This window comes from Rosa rugosa, chromosome 2 (genome assembly GCF_958449725.1).
Source record: "Rosa rugosa chromosome 2, drRosRugo1.1, whole genome shotgun sequence".
NCBI classification, from domain to species: domain Eukaryota; kingdom Viridiplantae; phylum Streptophyta; class Magnoliopsida; order Rosales; family Rosaceae; genus Rosa; species Rosa rugosa.
Window position 1 is genome coordinate 62,083,468 of NC_084821.1, and position 18,218 is coordinate 62,101,685.

The 18,218-nt window shown below is 39.1% G+C and overlaps 4 protein-coding genes across 4 annotated transcripts; 1 reads left to right on the top strand and 3 right to left on the bottom strand.

Annotated features, from left to right (window-relative positions):
* Positions 1-9: 9 nt before the first annotated feature.
* Positions 10-5,864, bottom strand: LOC133729123 (coatomer subunit alpha-1-like). Its single transcript, XM_062156597.1, has 4 exons — positions 5,595-5,864; positions 5,258-5,465; positions 3,974-4,468; positions 10-3,294 (listed from the first exon to the last, which is right to left on the bottom strand). Exons 2-4 carry the CDS (start codon positions 5,463-5,465, stop codon positions 344-346), a joined length of 3,654 nt encoding a protein of 1,217 aa, XP_062012581.1. The 5' UTR covers positions 5,595-5,864; the 3' UTR covers positions 10-343.
* A 680-nt stretch (positions 5,865-6,544) lies between these two features.
* Positions 6,545-11,172, bottom strand: LOC133729127 (histidinol dehydrogenase, chloroplastic). Its single transcript, XM_062156600.1, has 14 exons — positions 11,038-11,172; positions 10,531-10,652; positions 10,364-10,416; positions 10,141-10,213; positions 9,905-10,006; positions 9,736-9,837; positions 9,546-9,617; positions 9,408-9,470; positions 9,285-9,326; positions 8,954-9,013; positions 8,737-8,847; positions 8,195-8,365; positions 7,583-7,673; positions 6,545-7,176 (listed from the first exon to the last, which is right to left on the bottom strand). Exons 2-14 carry the CDS (start codon positions 10,621-10,623, stop codon positions 6,893-6,895), a joined length of 1,317 nt encoding a protein of 438 aa, XP_062012584.1. The 5' UTR covers positions 10,624-10,652; positions 11,038-11,172; the 3' UTR covers positions 6,545-6,892.
* A 574-nt stretch (positions 11,173-11,746) lies between these two features.
* LOC133729126 (uncharacterized) lies at positions 11,747-15,885 on the bottom strand. Its single transcript, XM_062156599.1, has 5 exons — positions 15,440-15,885; positions 14,874-15,086; positions 13,766-13,914; positions 13,617-13,685; positions 11,747-13,488 (listed from the first exon to the last, which is right to left on the bottom strand). Exons 1-5 carry the CDS (start codon positions 15,641-15,643, stop codon positions 11,922-11,924), a joined length of 2,202 nt encoding a protein of 733 aa, XP_062012583.1. The 5' UTR covers positions 15,644-15,885; the 3' UTR covers positions 11,747-11,921.
* A 188-nt stretch (positions 15,886-16,073) lies between these two features.
* LOC133728433 (uncharacterized) lies at positions 16,074-17,185 on the top strand. The gene is made up of 3 exons (XM_062155848.1): positions 16,074-16,753; positions 16,854-16,931; positions 17,032-17,185. Exons 1-2 carry the CDS (start codon positions 16,231-16,233, stop codon positions 16,925-16,927), a joined length of 597 nt encoding a protein of 198 aa, XP_062011832.1. The 5' UTR covers positions 16,074-16,230; the 3' UTR covers positions 16,928-16,931; positions 17,032-17,185.
* Positions 17,186-18,218: the final 1,033 nt, after the last annotated feature.

The following is an 18,218-nucleotide window of genomic DNA, read 5'->3' on the forward strand; positions in this document are numbered from 1 at the left end:
AATTTTAACAAGAAAGCAGGAAAATTTTGCTGTCTATCATATATGAAATTTCAATGTTACATATCTCGGGGAAGGCAATTAATTTGCCACCTCAATCTAATTTGTTTATTCTCAAAAGTCACAAGAATCACCTAGACCAAAATGCTCAACAAGTTCATTACAGTGAAAACCATATGATCATGAACCTTGCAATCAAATTAAAAATAGAAATACAAGAGAAACACATCCTAATCAAATCCCTTTTTCAAAATAAAAATCCCCTGCTCAAGGAGATGAAAAAAAACTAGCATTACCGTCGTTGTAGCTGAAGGTTGAAAAATGGCTCCTACTTGAGCAGCATAGATCATCTTATCTGGGACGGAGAGCAGAGTAACCCAGATGCATCAGATCCAACAACTGCAAGATCGCAAACAGTACAGAGCTGGCCTTCCTGAGCAGGAACAAACCGAGAACTACAGTACGGGCATGACACATCCTTCTGTCCTCGGTAAATAGGCACATATGTTGCCCCACAAACCACAAATGGATTTCTGAAATCATAATTGAGCTGGGTTGCATCATTCATGTTCTTCTCAGCAGCCTGCAGGACTTGCCTTGCAGTCTTTGCTTGGTTTTCATTTGTGGGATTGGTCTCCAATAGTCGCCTGGCAAAGTTACCAGCTGTGTTGAGATTACCAGCCTTGTAGCACACAGTCATGGCGTTCAGTAATGCTAGTCTCAAGTGAGGCATCTGGAGGTTACAGTGGGTGAAGTAAGCTGCTAGCTCCTGTTGACGAACTGGATTATCTTTAACCTCCCTCCTCTTAAGCTCCATCTTCAAACCCAGAACATATTCCCTTACAATGATAATTAATTCCTTTACTTCATCAACCTCTCTCCTTGTATCAACTACGACCAGAGGAATAGTGTGCAGAATACCGAGTAGAAGTCGTAAAGCCTCGGTAAATTTCCCTGTAGTTGTGGCCTTGTAGCCCGCCTTAAGCTTCTCTTCCAGGTCTGAGAATTTAAAAACCAAAGCAGGAGGGCTCCTAACATTAGGGCTTACTGATTCACTCCATCCCCTCTCAATAGCCAAGGAGATCACAGGAGCTGTTGATAAGGCGCGTAAATACGAATGACTCCCCGTGTGCAAGTCAAGAAACAATTGTTTTAAGGGTGCAAAGTTCTTTATTCCCAGCTGCCGGCTCAATAATCGCATTGCAATATCAAAATTCCCAGCTGCTGCATGTTCAGCAGCAAGAGAAGATTTTTGGCTCCAAATTTGACTTACAGGCATACCTGGAGTTGGGGCAACAAACACGGAAGCACGGGCATTGTTGGCAGTTTTGGGAGTATCAATCTCCGGTGGAAGTTCAAGATCTTCAAGATCCCACCCTCCCTCTTCATTTTCCTCATGTGTGTCCTCATCTTCCAGCACTGCAGTAATGTCTCCATTCTGAATGTTTTCCACATCAACAATATCCAAATCCTCTCCCCAATCAGCATCTGCAGCCTCCTCATATTCTTCCTCAGCATTTCTGCCCACATTATCAAGACCACCCTCAAATATTCCTCTCATGACCCTCAACAAGGGCCAATCTCCACCACAGATGATTGGGCTAGGAGGTACCAGAAGAGATGGTGACTTTCCTTCAGGTAAAATAGGAACATTATCTCCCAGCTCACCTGCCAACCGTTCAGCAATATCTTGGAGGCCATGAGCTTTAGCTGTAGCATATGCAAGGGGTAAATGCCCAGCATTCTCCAATATCTTAACACGCTCCCCGATGTCACCCAAATATAGAGCATTGTGGAACTGGCCCATCACATCATTCTTCACTTCAGCGATTTTCAGCATTTTGGATAACTTATCCAAGTTTCCAGTAACAAGATATAGGAATGATAGCCTCTCAAAATTCTTTGTCCTCTGATATGCATATTCTACAATACCTGAATTACCTTGACGAAGAGCCTCAACTCCCAACCGATACCAGTGATCTTTCTCATCAATTTCCTTAGCAGAAGCAACAGCAATCTGTATGTTTCCACTCCCTAGTGCCAAGTTGAAGCGAGTCCTCTCATCCTTCACAAAATGAAGGGCAACCTCAGGGAAACCTTTCTGCTGTAGATATGCAATCATGGCCTGGCCACAGAGCTCAGAGCTCCTAATCATGCTCATAACCTGGTCGTACCTCTTCTTCAGTAAGGACAACTTAAAAACATATTCTGTTGCATCAACAACAATTGCACAGTTCTTCCCATCTCGATCCAAGCAATGTATGGTGCTCCCATACACCTTTGTTATATAAACGGGAACATCAAGGGTCCTAATGATTCCACTGTCCCCATTAGGAAGACAGTATTTGATATGGTTCAGAGTTGTATATATGAAGACACCATGGTCATCCCAAGCTCCACTCTTTACACGAATGGTCTCATGTAGGGTACATTGATGAACGAGCTTCTTATTGGCTATCACAATGGAATGTTTGCTGAGTAAAGCAATGTTCTCCATGTCATTTGACCAAACTATGTACCTTACAAAAGGAGTTTGAAGCTCCCCAAGAATAATTCTCTGCTGCAGGTCAAAAATGACAACTCTATCCTCTGCCCTGCAGAGCAAGTTTCCAGTTCCAGCATAATATATTGCATCAGCAACAAAAGGAAGGGCGCTCTTCTTGATAATCTCATTTTTCAGATTTTTAACTAAGACTTGGTTTGTGCTTTTTTCAAGCACAGCAAATCTATTTCGAGCCACAAAAACCGCTGGCCCTCCAGCTCCTCTTTTTGCCTCCTGCACAGTATCACCCCGACCATAGCTTTCTTTGGGAATTATGTATAGTTCATAGGAACCGCCTTCCGTATCTGAACAGATCAAAACAGCATTTTCTGTAGGGCTATAAGATAGAGTTTTAGCCCCTTGATTCAAGGTGGAAGAACCGGGCCTTCGTATAGGGATAACCTGAGTGTCTCTCTGGTTTGAGAACTCATAAAAGCGGAGAAAACGATCTTTGACATAGTACATAGAATCAGCACTGACAGAAAAGGCAGGGCGTTCTCTCTCCAATTTAAAGACAATCATGCCACTATCATGACCAGCAGCCAAAAGGTTCATTTCAGGGTGTGCTGATAGAATCCAGAACCTATCATGCTCTCTGCGAAATGTCTGAAGACCAGTTCTTTTTGTGGCATCCCAGACTCGGATACTCCTATCCTCTGAATTGGAAACAATAATATCCTGCCTCGCATGGAATAAAACACATGATACATTGTTCATGTGCCCCCTTAAAGTGTCCACCTCCCAAGCCTTTGTATCTGAAATTGCAAAAAGAATGCTAGTTCAAATAAACAAATTCTTGTACCTCTAAAACTTCACATCATTCTAGTATACAGACACCAAGATTTTCTTTTTTTATAACAGAAGTTAATGACAAGAGCTTTAATCAGCTGAATGAAGAACTGCATACTATTTACTCACAAATATAGAAGCATGTATACAAAAGCAATTACGTGGCTATGATTCAATTCTACTGATATTAATTGTGAAACTCCCCAAGAATTCAAAGATCAGCGTGCTCTATCTAGTAGCCGAGGAGGTTGCAAGAGACGAGAAGATCTTAAGTAGGCTGATTAAAACTAAAAGCGCAGTACCTAAATATATTTACATTTTTCTTCCTCAACATAAGCTACATTTGGCCTCACAGAGATTGGATTTATGTCTTTTCAGAAGAAATAAAAACACATAATAGGTTCATTTATGCATTCTCACAGCAATTGGCATTGTTTTACAAACAAATAAAAAAAAATATCAACACTTTGCTCATGTATTCTTACCTACTTTTGCACTAGGAAACAAGAACCACATGCAGGCAGCATGACATCTTTTATTTTGTTAAAAACATTTTGGATGTGTATATTATACTGTGTGCTTAAAACTAATTTTTATTCCTTTTACCAAAATAAAACACCACAAAAGCGACTTAGAAAGGCATACCATTCATTCGCCAAAGTTTCACTTGTCGATCATCAGCTCCAGACACAATCAGAGGGAGTGTAGGATGGAAGGAGGCCCAATTAACACCCCGATCATGGCCTTCCAAAACATACTTAACCACAGCATCAACTCCACCAAAGAAATCTGCATTCATTTGACTCAGTCGTAGGATGTCATCTGCAGGCGCAACTGTTTTCTTCCTGAGTGCACCAATATCCCAAACACGAACAGTTTGATCCAATGATGCTGAGACAACAAGATCCTCCTTGGGATGGAACAAGGCACACATGACGTAATGGTTGTGTCCAGTGAGCACAGAAATACAAGTCCGGGACTGCCAATTCCATATTCTGATAGTCTGGTCATCACTGGCACTCACAATCCAAGGGTACTCATGATGGAATTGAACAGTACGGATGTAATCAAGGTGTCCAAGAAGAGTAAACAGGCACCTATGCAACTTATAATTCCACACCTTGATCTTGTAATCATCCCCTGCCATTTGAACATAAACAATAAATTACATCCCTTCAGGGCTCTCTCCGGAATCAGAGGGCCATCACAATATAAAACAATTTTGAAAACAAGCAATGCTCATCAACTTGAAAATCAAGAACAACGCAGGTATGAGTTAGGTTGTGCACAACACTTATAACAGTTTTCGAGTATAGAAACACTTCATGAAGGTAATAGGTTATAGTTTTTGTTTTTTATTTGCTAGCATCAAAAGAAAAAAAAATTAAATTTCGTCTGTTATATTTATTCATTATCTTATCATCAATCTTAAACAAGTCTTTCCTTTGGAGTACTGAATGGATCAGTAGTTATCAATTGCAATTAAATATACTTGATCTCAGGCCAGGCTTGGCCAAATGACAAATCAAGGTTATATTGCTCATGTCATGTTTAATTACAAAACTTTATATCAGATTACCATGCCAAACCATGAGATATAAACTATAGCTCTGTTACCGAGGCAGGAGAATTTATGTAGCAATCACACAACAAATCCTTATTCATACATCACTAAACACAATGAAAATTTTTTTGCCTTTTGCTTGTACTTAGTACTACTAGAGTTCAGACATCACTACCCTGAGCCTCAGTAATCAACAGCAGATGTTTCTACTTATCAGGGTCCGAATATATATGCGATTAGCCTAGATCTAATTTAGTCTGCAAAGCATCAAGAATATCCGAATCAACTAAACTCTCATCTCCAGTGAAACCACAATGTCATAACGAATTCACAGACAGAATCAAATAGAGATTGTGATGCCATACCGCCGGAGACGAAAAGAGGCTGAGAGGTGTGGAAATGGACGCCGCGGACGGGGCCATCGTGCTCGTCAAAGCGGTCGATGAGAGTGCCCATGCGGTAATCCCAGAGCTGGATCACACCGCTGTGAAGACTCGCCAAGATCCATGGCCTCTTGCTGTGGAAGCTCAGCCCCTTGACACGGTTACTCTTGGTCTCGAATTTCGTCAGCATCTGAAAAAAAAATCCACACAAATTTCAAAATCAAGCAAAGCGAACTAAAATTCAAAGCAATCCGATTGCGATTCGTTTCGGATTCGGCGATTGAGGAGAGAGATCGAGAGAAATAGCGGGAGAGCGTACCTCAGATCTGGCAATGCGAAATGGCGATCGGTGAGGAGGAGGTAGGAGATTTGGTAATGCAGAGCAATCGGACGAATCGGACGGCGACGATCCAATGCGCCGGAGAGGGATTTAGGGAAAGTTCAGATCTGAATTGAGGCGCTGAAGATATCGGAAATTGAATTTGCTGAGAGAGAGAGAGAGAGAGAGAAAGAGAGAGAGGGGGAGAGAGAGAGAGGAGGAGGGAGGTGAGTACCACCAAGTTAGTGACCTTGCAGATCTATTTTCATTTTTACAAGTAAAAGCTTTCTTTCTTTCGCGTTTGGTGGATTACGTTGCGTTTATTGTACAATTCTACAAAAAAAAAAAAAAATTTGGTTTTTGGACAGGTCACACTGGTCACGTTTTATTCAATTTATTTCCTTGAAGCTGATGTAGTGATGTAAGGATTTCGAGCAGAAACAAAAAATGAAGATATTTCTCCTAAAAAATGATAGGACGATTTTTCATTTAAAAAATCATGTGTTCGAGCCCCATTAAGAATAGAAATTGAGCTCTTGAAATAGAATGTGGTGTACAAAAAAAATGATAGGGCAAAGAATAAATTTTCAAAGGTTTTCATGAATTAAAATGAACTATTTTTCACACTTACAGAAGAGGAGAAAATACACTTCTCCGATATAAATTTGTCACAAGTAAGTTTCATTTAACTTTTTTGATCGTGTTGAAATTTAAACTTGAATTCGATATTTTTCATAGTGAATAGGAAATTGAAAATCCAATACTACAAATTGTTGATGTCGGTGGTGGTAGTCCAGTACTAGATCTAAAGCTGCTCAAAGCCTCAAATCAAAGGTTGATGGAGTTATATTCTATATAAAAAAAAAAAAAAAAAAAATGGAAAAACCTGTACAAATTTGGACTTGAGATCTGCCAGGAACGTAGCAAACTAGGAGGGTCAACAGGTTCTAAAAAAAAAAAATAGTCAACACATTCCAGAGAGCAGACATTTGGCTTCAGATACAGAGCACTTGGGTACAATTTTCAAAATGAGAATCAACAAATGAGCATCTATTGCACAGTTCTACCTAATTGCTTCTACGGTTCTACTAATACATGGTAACAAAAGACCCAAAACATCAACCTTGGGGTCATATATTCAACCATAAGCCTAAACAAGATATATGTTCAAGAATCAAGACCCAGTTCTGATCTAGATTACAACCAAAATTCAGTTTCTGTAATAGCTTTATGCTCGTAAATATGGCAATTCATTCCCCCAAAGGGGGGAACAAATTTCGCAAAAGGATGTGTGACAATCACCTGCTATTTGGAACCTGCCTAGCTTCAATATCTTTAAGTCTAAGGGTTACGGCTCTCTTGTGGGCATCTAATCCCTCAACTTCAGCCATCGTGGCTACATAGGGGCCAAGCTTTTGCAGACCTTCCTCTGTTAGAGATTGCACGGTCATGTACTTTAGGAAGGAGTCTAAAGACACACCACCATACATCCGCGCATAGCCATATGTTGGAAGGACATGGTTTGTCCCACTCGCATAATCTCCAACACTCTCTGGAGTCCAGGGCCCTAAAAACACAGAACCTGCAGGAGAAATATATCAAAGTTCAGAACTTCAGATATCCAATTGTTTACTGATAAGTGATAACCCAAGGGCGCAAAACACAGAAGCCAGTAAATGTCATGTCATCTCCTAAAGGATATGATATCAAATAACTTAAAAGCATGATGATTAATGTTCAGAAACTCAGCCCAAAACATATCAACAGCAACGGACTAGTATGATAGACATCAAATATGTGTTATATGGAATTGTGTGACTTAAATCCAGACATCAAATAGGGGTATTGCAAGAAGGGTCAACAATCCAATGTTCATTCTGAAACTTGCAACTGATATATACTTCGGATGTTAGGTAAACTATGCATATAACATGGCATTAATATACTGAAGCAATAACATAACAAAACAGTCTAAGAGAACTCTCTACCTGCATTCTCAATGAAACTCTCCCACTTTTCTGCATCATTGACATTGATGATCAGATGCTCGGGTGCATATAAGTTTGAAAAAGACACAGCCTGAGACAGCCATCATTATGTCTAGTTTCAGAATCTCCAATAACATGTAAGTAAACAAGAATGCATGCATATACATTAATTTATTTATTTTGAGGAAAAGCGTATGTCTACATTCTACATGCATATATTGACATAAGTTTCCTCAACAAGATATAATAAGAAACCCCTTTTTCTCTAAGGAAATATTCAAATGATCATTTGAAATAAAAAATATTAAGTTAAAGAGTACATGAAACTCCTAAGGTACTATCTACAGCAAGACTAGTAATAAGGTAATACGAAGCGAATAACTTGTTTAAGTCATTCAAGCAAATTAAGTCAGATACTCTAGAACTTGCTAGACAATGAAGCTCCAGGGGTAATTCAACAATGAGGAGATGAATTGCATTCTACAATTCCCTTGACCACTAATCACTACCCTTTATTGAATTTCCCATAAAACTAGTTATTCCAGTGATGCACATGAATTCACTTCCTAGGCTTGGTGATAGACATATCAATATTAGGATGGGAGGACACACCTCAACCATATCACGAGCAATCACTGTGAAACTGTGGCTCAGTGCTTTTGAAGCAAAATCTCCCCTTGGTAGGCTGTCACACTGCTTCTTAACTTCCTCCTCTATAGCTTTAATATCAACACCATCCCCAGCAATAACAAGAACAACTTGACTATCAGGGCCATGCTCAGCCTGAAATTGCATCATTTACTCAATACATCAGTTTCTCACAAGCATTCCAATTATCAAATATTTAGATTTCATATATCACGCTAAAATTTCTGAAAATAACAAATTAGATATCTACCCCATTATACTAAATTATTATACTAAAAAAGTAGATATCATCTGCAATGGAATTGAAGAAGGAAAGGGATAAAAAAAAAACAAAAGTAGTCCTGCAGCTCCTGCTTTAATTCACTTCAATAAACTGAAGTTGGTTTAATACTTAAATTGCGTCTTACAGAACAAACTGAACCTTTCACTGTGACAGTGATCCATCACAAACTTATAGAAGAATTGCAGAACAAAAGAGACATGGACAGGACAGGACTGGACAGGACCTGAGAAAGTAAATCTGCAGCTACATGAACAGGACTGGCATGCTTGTCTGCAATGACCAAAACTTCGGAAGGGCCAGCTGGCATGTCAATTGAGATCATGGCTTCACTATTCTGTCAACAGAATTAATGGAGGAAGGGGTGAAGTCAGTTAAATGAAAATGTTTTACACTCCACCATTTCATCTTTAGAAAAATTATTTAACCATAAGTATACGTACTTGGAGAATCATTTTCGCTGCCGTGACATACTGGTTTCCAGGGCCAAAAACTTTTTCCACCTGAAAATCATGTGAAAATAGAAGTTAGAAAGAGAGTAAGACATATTACAAACTTTAATGAAATTAAGAGATTTAGAAGATAAATAAATTTCAAGGAAAAATTACAACAAAATAGATAATTTGGTTTTCAGCCTTTTCAGATACTACTGGTCCTCAGTTTTGTTAAAAGAAGTCATACATCATTGTTAAAGCCAACATGAGCTCAGAATATATGAGTTAGAAACTTAGTAACACTATGAGGACAAAGATAATGAGAGAGGGAGACTAATACCTTTGGGCAAGATTCTGTACCCCAAGCCATAGCAGATATCGCCTGTAGAGAAGAAAATTGTTAGGAGTAGTGTACTACTTTATGTAATGAGATATCTAGGTAATTTTTGCAGTGTTTGCATACCTGAGCACCACCAGCATTAAGGATGTGAGTTACACCAGCCTTCTTAGCACAGTAGAGTACTTCCTACAAGGCAAAAACAAAACAGCTCTCAAATCAGAATGTCCTCACAATGCATAGCCCCAGAGTAAAGAATCACACCTTGCATATAATGCCATCCCGACTTGGGGGAGTCGCAAGTACAACGGTTTTAGATCCAGCAATCTGAGCAGGCTGGCGGACATAATAAAGCAGATGTTCATTAAATCTTCGTAAAATCGGTAATCTACATTAACATCACAGGATGATCCACTATGAAAAGAAAAGTTTTTAAGAACTACGATCAACTTACAACTGCAAGCATCAGAGCAGTAGAAGGTAAAACTGCAGTTCCTCCTGGAACATAAAGACCTACAGAACCAATACTTCTTGCTACTCGTTTACATTTGACACCCTGAAAAGTTTTGAGATACTTCAAGGAACTGTGTTCATAGAGAGAATTAACTAAAATATTGACTTGCCTTCATATTCTCAACAGTTCTCTCCGCTGACTTCTGAGCAAAATGAAATGCATGTATATTGTCATATGCCACGTCAAATGCTTCTTTAACAGAAGGATCAAGCTGAAATGAGGAAACAATTAGCTTCACCAATTTAGAAATATATAATTATACATAGTTGTGTATATGCAATATAGAAAGATTCTTAATAACTAAGGAGATATCTTGTATCTAAACTCATGTCTAAATTGATATACCTCTGGATCTGGAAGCTCAGATACTTCTACAACTATCTTATCCAGTTCAACTTTGTCAAACTTTGCAGTATAGCTGTATGAGAAGACAGAACTAAAGATTTAACTCAATCCAAAAACATTAAAGATATCAAACATAAAATTCATTAGTAAAGTAGATGAGTCCCAAAAAAAAAAAAAAATAGCAAACCAAGAAATTAATGAAAAGGATCAAAGAAGTACATACTCCTTAACAGCAGCATCACCTCTATTGCGAATATCATCTACAATTGGGTTGACCTAATCAAGTATAGCACCTCTAACTGATGAGTTACTTCATTTACGAACACGACTCCCGCAAAAGTTTCAGATTCTCAAGAAACAATCAAGACATAAGAACAAACAAAGGCTCACCGTGCTTAAAATTGAAGAGAAGTCAATCCTAGGACGAGCCTTGAGGTTCTGAACCTCAGCTGGTGTAAGTTCACATAGCCTGTAAGACTTCATTGAGCAACTTGTCCCCTTGCAAGCAAACCCTGAGAACAGCATTAGTATTAATAAGAAACATAACTCCGATTCTGCGTCAGGAAACAGATTCCAAAGCTCAATCACCTCACACAGAGTAATCTCTAAACATCTATCACAGTCTACATAACTAGCCACCTACATATACATCATAGTAACTACACATATATAGCGCACAGATCAAGTGATACAACTGTAAATAACAATGTGATGCAGGACATCTACGAAGCATTACGTAGAACAAGGTTTCCTCTGAAGATTCTAGGGTTTCAACAGCCCAAAAATGTTCAATTTCTTGTATGAACACAATACACATGAAATGAACTTCCGTGAGCAGCAAGCAGTGTATGAAATTGGAGACGCTGCGGTTGAAACAACAGGACCAGTTAAGATTACCTGGAAAATTGGAAAACTGAGAGCGGCGACGGCGGTGACGTAAGCTTAAGGGTGGCTCTGACTAGCTACCGGAGTCGGAAAGTCGGAGTGTGTTTGTTCGGCGTCTTAATAAGACAAAGTGACAAACTGACACTGGTGGGCTGGTGGGCTGTTAGTGATAAAGAAAACCCGGTCAAATGCTTGTTGGAAAACATAAATAAACCGGTCTATTCCCGAACCGGGTCTAACGTTCTGTAATCGGGTTTAGTGTTTAACGGGTCCGGGTAATACCCCCAAATTCTTTTTTGCTTCTTAGGAAATGATGACGTGGCACTCACGTGTGCGCTTCGAACTTCTTTCTAGCAAAGAAGTTCGTGTGTAGCACAGTCTTTGTCGCATTTTTTCTTTTGGTGGGTGTTGGTGTTTTATTTTGATTGGTTAAAACATTAGTAGTAAATTAGTTATGTGTAGACTCTCAAGTCTCGAGCTCTCGATAGACACGATCTTCATCAGAACTAGCCTATTGTCACATTATTCAAAAGATATTTCAAGATTCTAGGCACAGGTAGAGTATTCACCCATAATTTCGAGTTGAAATTCCTCCCTTCATATTATAGCCAAAAGGATGTTAAAACTCTAGGTTTTGTTACCTTACATCAAAGAAAGAAATAAGGAATCTACTTACTGATTGGGATCAACTACAAAGTATCTGAAGAACCAGAAAGCCATTGATTCCTTCCAATAAGCAAAGAATGAGTTGTACACTTAGCAATATGCAAGGTGCATATATGACAGATATACAAAAAGGTTGAAGCAACACTGATATATGAGATGGGGAAAAATTACAGAATAGAATCAATGTAGAGAGAGATGAGATATCCCCCAAGTACCATGTATCTGGATAATCAGTTGGTTATATCCTGGAAACTCTGCAGCCTGTTTCGCGTCTTCAGTTTCAAATTCTTTCCGTAAATAGAGCCATTTCCATTCAAAGCCTCCTTTGCAACAGGAGATGAACTGATGTAATCTACTGATTCCAACTCCTGCTGCTGATCAAAAACCAAAGAACGGCGCGTGGTAGGATTCCTTGCTGAACTAGCATTTCCAGATGTCACACCTTTTAGATCAATTGATTCAGCCTTTTTGCTCAAATCCTTCATTTGAGTTTGAAACTGAGGACTTTGAGGAGTCATTGTGTTGGGATTCCTGTTTTCATCATCAAACTCATCTCCAGTATTCCAACTATCAAAATACCCAGTTCTTCCACTTCGCATCTCTTCTTCTTCTTCTTCAACCATATCTGCCCAGCTTTTCTTACCACTGTACTTCCAAAAATCAGGGGTTGGCTCTTCATTATCTGCTGGGGACTGACAGACATTATCTAATGTACCAGAACTGTTGTCTCCCAAGCAATCTTCTTCCACAGAAGCATTCATGTTTTCCATGCTCCTTAAAACAGTTGTGTCAGTACTCTGATTCTCACCTCCATCAATAGAAATTTCCAGTGCTTTTGCATTTTCATCAACCATTTGTGGTTCTGCAGAAAATTTCTTCATACCATCTTTATCCCAAGTAACCCTTCTTCTATCACCATTTACTGTATGCTCTGAAGAATGGTCGATCATGGCTTCATTTCTCACTGGGAGATGGCCTTCATTCCCCCTAGAAGTCATACTTGATATAGGTTGTAAAACAGGTCTTGCCACTGCACCTCCTTGGGGCATCCTCCAATCTCTGAGACTTGGTGAAGAGAGAGTAGACTCTGACTTTCCAGTAGTTGAAGCAAGCAAGTCTACATTCAGATTTCGAACAACATGTGCTCGAACATTTCCTGTTGATCTTTCAGATGGAAGCTTTTTATTTGAACTGCCAACACCATGGCCCCATATCTCACTTCTCTGATGTCCGTCATTAAATCCCCATGGAGGTCTTCTTGGTTGTGTATATAGAACTGGAGAAGCATATGTTTTTTCATGTGGATTTACTTCTGTTCCTATCAAACCATCCTGATTTTCCTTCATTTTGCTCGAAAAACTAGGCCTGCTATCACCTGTGTTTTTGAGATCATAATCTTTCTTCCATTTATCAAAAGACTTTGCACAACTTCCAGGTCTGAATGACTCCCTATGCTGTTCATTCGCTATCACTGTCACACCTTCAGGTCCATCTGTCCACCTTCTGGGAGGCATAGGCATATAGCCAGAAACAAAATCTTTGGGTGTTCTTGAAATTCCAGTGCAGTAGTTCTCGTTCTGTTGAATTGGTCTTAAAACTGATTGCTGCTCCAGTTCAGTCAGCATTTCAAAAGCACGTTCGAAGGACTTAGCATAAGATTCATCCATTGGTTTATTTCCAGATGAATCTCTTACAGCTTGAAGCAGATGCCTTGCTTCTATAATTCTGTTCATGTGCATCAAGCAGACTGCTAAGTTGCACTGCTTGTTCTTATCTGGCTCCAGTGCCAGAGCATTCCTGAAATAAATGTTTAAGAATGGAGCAAATCAGGAATGCTGAAAATATTTTCCTCAAAAAAAAAAATAATAATAATGAAAATGTGGTTTCATATGTAGTTATATGAAGTAGGATATAGAAAAACTAACTTGTAATGTTCTTCGGCAGTTGTGTAATTGCCTTGCTGCATGTAAGCCCATGCCAAGTTTCCTAGTACTCTGCATTGATGGAAGAATTTATTTAAACGTGCAGAACTTTATGGTCAAATAAACAAGAAGAAAGAAGCTGTGATATCCACCTTGATCTCTCCTGTTCAACAGTAATTTGAACCTTCTTCCCCTGAGCTCTCGCAGTCTTTGTCCTCTTTCCACTAAAGGCTATACCTTCATCCATACGTTTCAGTTTGGACTGAAGCATTTCAATCTCTTCTTCAATCCTTCCTGCCCTCTGCAAAACCAGTACATGTACAAATAGAAACTTAGCAATGCATCAACATGCATGCACAAAAAGAGATACAATACCTTAGGGCTCGGTATCAAAATCATTAACCATGATAGTATATTGGGCAATAGATGATTGTAAAAGTTAAAAATTCATTGTAAAATCTAGATAGATTGTTTATTGACTAGATACTACTGATATACAACCAAGGGAAAGAAATAGAATATGGAATAAATGAAATAAAACAAGGGATGAATTTATGATTTTCAATTTCCAATTCAAGTCCGCCAAGAAATATAACAACATTGCTTCATATATAAGCTAATCCAAACATCAATTCAAAAGCAGATCCCATAATAACTCCAATCAAAATTACGTTCCATAATCATATCTGCTTGCTATCATTATCCATTAACTAGTTTCATGATCTTGTTGTCATAATCTTAAATTAAGCCTTTGCAAGAGGTATATGATGACAAAAATGTCGCTCAGAGAAAAATGAGATGAACACCTCAAGTGCTATGGATAAAAATAAAACCTTTCAAGTACTATACATGAATTGCAGCTGACATGTAGCCATCAGAATCTATGCATTTTTCAGATATGGCATAGCTCCATCACTCTCCTATTCTATAACTTTCGTGCTTTTTACTCTTGTTTGCGCTTTCTTGAAGTGGTAACACCAACTCTAGTAACAGATATAATTTAGCTGAAGTTTTCTATTTTTATGTGCAGATCATTTTTTGGCTAGCAATTTAGTATATTAGATTAATGTGACCCCTTGGCCAATCCTACTCCTGAGTCACATATGAGCACTAATCTTTCTAAATCATAAAATAAACATAAGCCTTAACAAAACTTTTCATGTGTAGACTACTGTATTGATACACCTCCTACAGTAACTGAGTTAAAACAGCATATGACAAAAAAGTAACCATGAAAGGAAAAAAGGGAGGTGCTTTTACCTTGTACAATTCCACCAGCACATTGTTAAGAGACTCCTGAGACTCATAGGGGCAGAGATGGCGAAAGGATTTAATCGCTTCAATCGCCTCTTCAGCTCGATCCAGTTGTTTCATGACCACCGCCATGTCTTTCAATGCACTATCAACTCGATCTCCGGCGTTTATAGCAGCCCAAAAGAGGGATATGGCCTTGCTGGGGTTCTTGTCTATCAACTGCATTCAAATCACAGAACAAACCAAATCAACCCAGCACAAGATACATCCCAAACCCATAAGCAAGAAATGGGGGCAGTTCCTAATCTTGAAAGAGAATACCCAAACAAACATTGAATACCAAATCTCCCTGAAATCAAACCTCAATCTACTAATTGAAACTGTAATACCTAAATCTTATTGCAAGAACTGAAGTCATTTCCACAAACACTTGGTGTGCACTTTTATTTTATTGCAAGCAACCCAATTCAAAGCCAAAATTCACTAGCAAAAAGAAGACCCAAAACAAAACCAATCCCAACCCAACAATTCAAACGCTACCCAGAAAACCCAAAATCGAAAAAGGGCCTTACTTGAACTTGTTTGGCTCTGACGTACGGCGAGTCGCCGGCGGGAACTTTATGCGCAATGTGAAAAAGATCACACCTTGCCGCCGGCGAGACTCTCTTCCTCTCCGACATGGGCACCATCGGAGGAGGGTTCGCCGGCCCTGAATTCCTCGGCGGCGGCGGCGTGAAGAACCCGGCCGGTTGAAAGCTCCGGTCTCTGGCCCACATAGCGTAAAATGCTGAGGAATTCTCCGGCGAAATTCAATTTCTCGGTGAAATCTTGAGACCCTGTTCTTGAATCTCCAAGAAAGCGAGGTAAGAAAAACAAGTGGGGGTTTGTGGTTCCGGAAAGCTCTGTGGCTTTGTTATGGGTTTTATGAGAATCGGGGTTTCTAATCACACAGAAAAGTAGAGAGGTAAAGGGGCAAGAGAGAGAGAGAGAGTGTGATTAAGAAGACGCAGGTGAAAAATGATTAGTAGCCGTTGCGAATAGAGATTTGAATTCATCTCGGTTTTCTTTTATAAGCTGAAAATTAGAATATACGCGCGTGTGTGTATTCAAGGCACGTGCTGAACTCAGTCCGTTTAGTTTGCAACTGTTTTCTTTTTTGTTGTCTTTCCTATTTTCCCAGAGCTCTTCTTTTTCTCTAACTTCTTCTCCTTGTTCCCAATTTTCTTTCCCAGAAAACCCATAGCCTCTGTCCCTTGATAAAAGAAACCCCTAAAATCTCTCTCGAAAACCATTTTCTCAGTTCTTCATTCGCTGCCTGAGTTGCCCAATCCATATATTCTCAATTCCCCAATTGCTGCTATCTATGGATTCGGAGACGAAAGAGAGACTGAAGCTCAAGATTCAACATGTTCTGGATGCGGTTAAAGCTCTTCAAGAATTGGAGAAACAGGTCGACCTCTGCATCGCCCAAGATGTCGGACCCATGGAATCCAACCCGGCCGGAGTTAGAACCGACGCCGGAAAAGCAAAAGAAGTACTGTATCGTCATCTAACCGAGCTAATGTCGATGTTGATGAAGAGTCAAGAATCCAGTTGTTTCTCCCTCAAAGTCCCGCAGACGGAGAGAGACATGACTTTCTTAAAAATGGTGGCGGAAGTGCTTATTGGTCGTTCGGAGGAGGAGGAAGAAGATGCAGTCGCCAAGAAACGACACCGTTTCGTAAAGACCGATCAAGATGGAATTTTCAGTCGGTGTGGAAAGTGGTTTCTTGGAAGGGCGGCCGTTTGTGGCCGAGAACTTACTGCGTTCTGCGACGTTTGGGTGGCCATATCCACCGTGCTTCTTGTCGTGAAACTCTGGCAACAATTCTCGTCGGCCGACATGGGTATGATTCTTTCCTGGTTATTTGATTAATTTCATCGGTGTTGAATTCCGGCTTTAGATTAATTTGTTAATTTTTTTTTTTTTTTTTTTAACCTCACCAGCTGAATTGGCGAGAGAACACCGGGAAGCCATGGATAACGTGAAAGATCACATCAGCTTCACCGCCAAAAAATGATTTGGTAATTTTCTATCTTTTTTTACTTTCTTTCCGATGAATTCTTTTTTTACTCAAGTAATAAGTATTTACTGAGGCTAATTCTAATTCTTAACCGACTGCAGATTTACTGGACTGGAGTCACTGACCGATTTTTTTACATACATTGTTATCTGTTTAATTTTTTTTTTTTAAAAAAAAAAAACTGTTTAAATTCTTTGTAAATAGAGGGGTTATAAGGGAGAGTATCCAAAAAAAAAAAAAAAAAAGGTGCAATAAGGGGAGAGCTGAAAGCGTATAAAAGTAGCTTTAGCAAAAAGATTTTGATGTGGGGGTTTGACTGCTGCAATTTTGACCATATTAATATGCTAGTAATTTTCCTTTCCCTTTTTTTACTATGTCAAACCTTTTGAGAATAGATATGCAGGAAAAAAAGATATATGCAAAGCAATCACCAATTTTTTCAAAATTACAAATTTAAAGCCCATGAAAGCAATATTCTCAAAAAAAAAAAAAAAAGCCCATGAAAGCAAACAAGCCGCCCTTAAAACTCATCCATTTTCTTTTCTTTAAATTAAGAAAAAAAATCCATTTTTTGAATTGCAAATATTCACTATTTTAAGGCAGTGAAAGCAAACAAGCAGCCCTCAATGGATTCACCCAATATGGAAATAATGTATGTTAAATAAAGTTAAGTAAAATGCCATACATTTGATTTTGTCGTAGCTTGAACAAAGTCGCCATAACTTTTTAAAGAAATAAGACTTCCTGTATAGCTGAAGATTCTCTTCTCAAATCCACTCCATAATTTTTCCATGCGTTTCATGGAAGTGCATTGTAGATCCAAAATGTAGTATACACTAGGACGATAACGGCCCCAACCCATATTTTCTTGTGAGAAGAATATGCCCTTCTCCCACTCGCCACAAGTGTAATATTCGAACATACCCATAGGACGATCAACAAACCTCTGAGTATCTATTTTATAGTCTAGTGACCACTCTTTCTTACCATAATTTTTCATCACCCATATCTCAACGTACTTTCGTGATGAGATATCCACAATGGTCATAGATCCTTTTACATTAAGCAAGTAATAGTCATTAAGAGAGAGCCAATTATTACACACCTCGTGTACGGTAGGATGAGGAGTCCAACAAAACTCCTCTTTCTTGAAATCAAAAGAAATTATATGGCTTCTTCCTCCTCCAATATCCCTATGACTTCCTTTCATAACCAACCAATGCATATCTCCATATGCACATACGCTTACACTGCTCAAGTCACAAGGGGGAACTGCTTGTATGTCTCG

Excerpts from the sequence above, each read along its gene's own strand:
- LOC133729127 (XM_062156600.1), bottom strand. The coding sequence starts at position 10,623 with ATGAAGTCTTACAGGCTATGTGAACTTACACCAGCTGAGGTTCAGAAC. Across the intron at positions 10,214-10,363 it reads GGTGATGCTGCTGTTAAGGA|CTATACTGCAAAGTTTGACA; the intron begins GTATGTACTTCT and ends CTTCTCATACAG. Across the intron at positions 8,366-8,736 it reads CTGCAGATTTACTTTCTCAG|GCTGAGCATGGCCCTGATAG; the intron begins GTCCTGTCCAGT and ends ATGCAATTTCAG.
- LOC133728433 (XM_062155848.1), top strand. The coding sequence starts at position 16,231 with ATGGATTCGGAGACGAAAGAGAGACTGAAGCTCAAGATTCAACATGTT. Across the intron at positions 16,754-16,853 it reads ATTCTCGTCGGCCGACATGG|CTGAATTGGCGAGAGAACAC; the intron begins GTATGATTCTTT and ends TAACCTCACCAG.
- LOC133729123 (XM_062156597.1), bottom strand. The coding sequence starts at position 5,465 with ATGCTGACGAAATTCGAGACCAAGAGTAACCGTGTCAAGGGGCTGAGC. Across the intron at positions 4,469-5,257 it reads GCCTCTTTTCGTCTCCGGCG|GGGATGATTACAAGATCAAG; the intron begins GTATGGCATCAC and ends TTCAAATGGCAG. Across the intron at positions 3,295-3,973 it reads GAAACTTTGGCGAATGAATG|ATACAAAGGCTTGGGAGGTG; the intron begins GTATGCCTTTCT and ends TTGCAATTTCAG.
- LOC133729126 (XM_062156599.1), bottom strand. The coding sequence starts at position 15,643 with ATGTGGGCCAGAGACCGGAGCTTTCAACCGGCCGGGTTCTTCACGCCG. Across the intron at positions 13,915-14,873 it reads TGCTGGTGGAATTGTACAAG|AGGGCAGGAAGGATTGAAGA; the intron begins GTAAAAGCACCT and ends CTGGTTTTGCAG. Across the intron at positions 13,489-13,616 it reads ACTGCCGAAGAACATTACAA|GAATGCTCTGGCACTGGAGC; the intron begins GTTAGTTTTTCT and ends CATTTATTTCAG.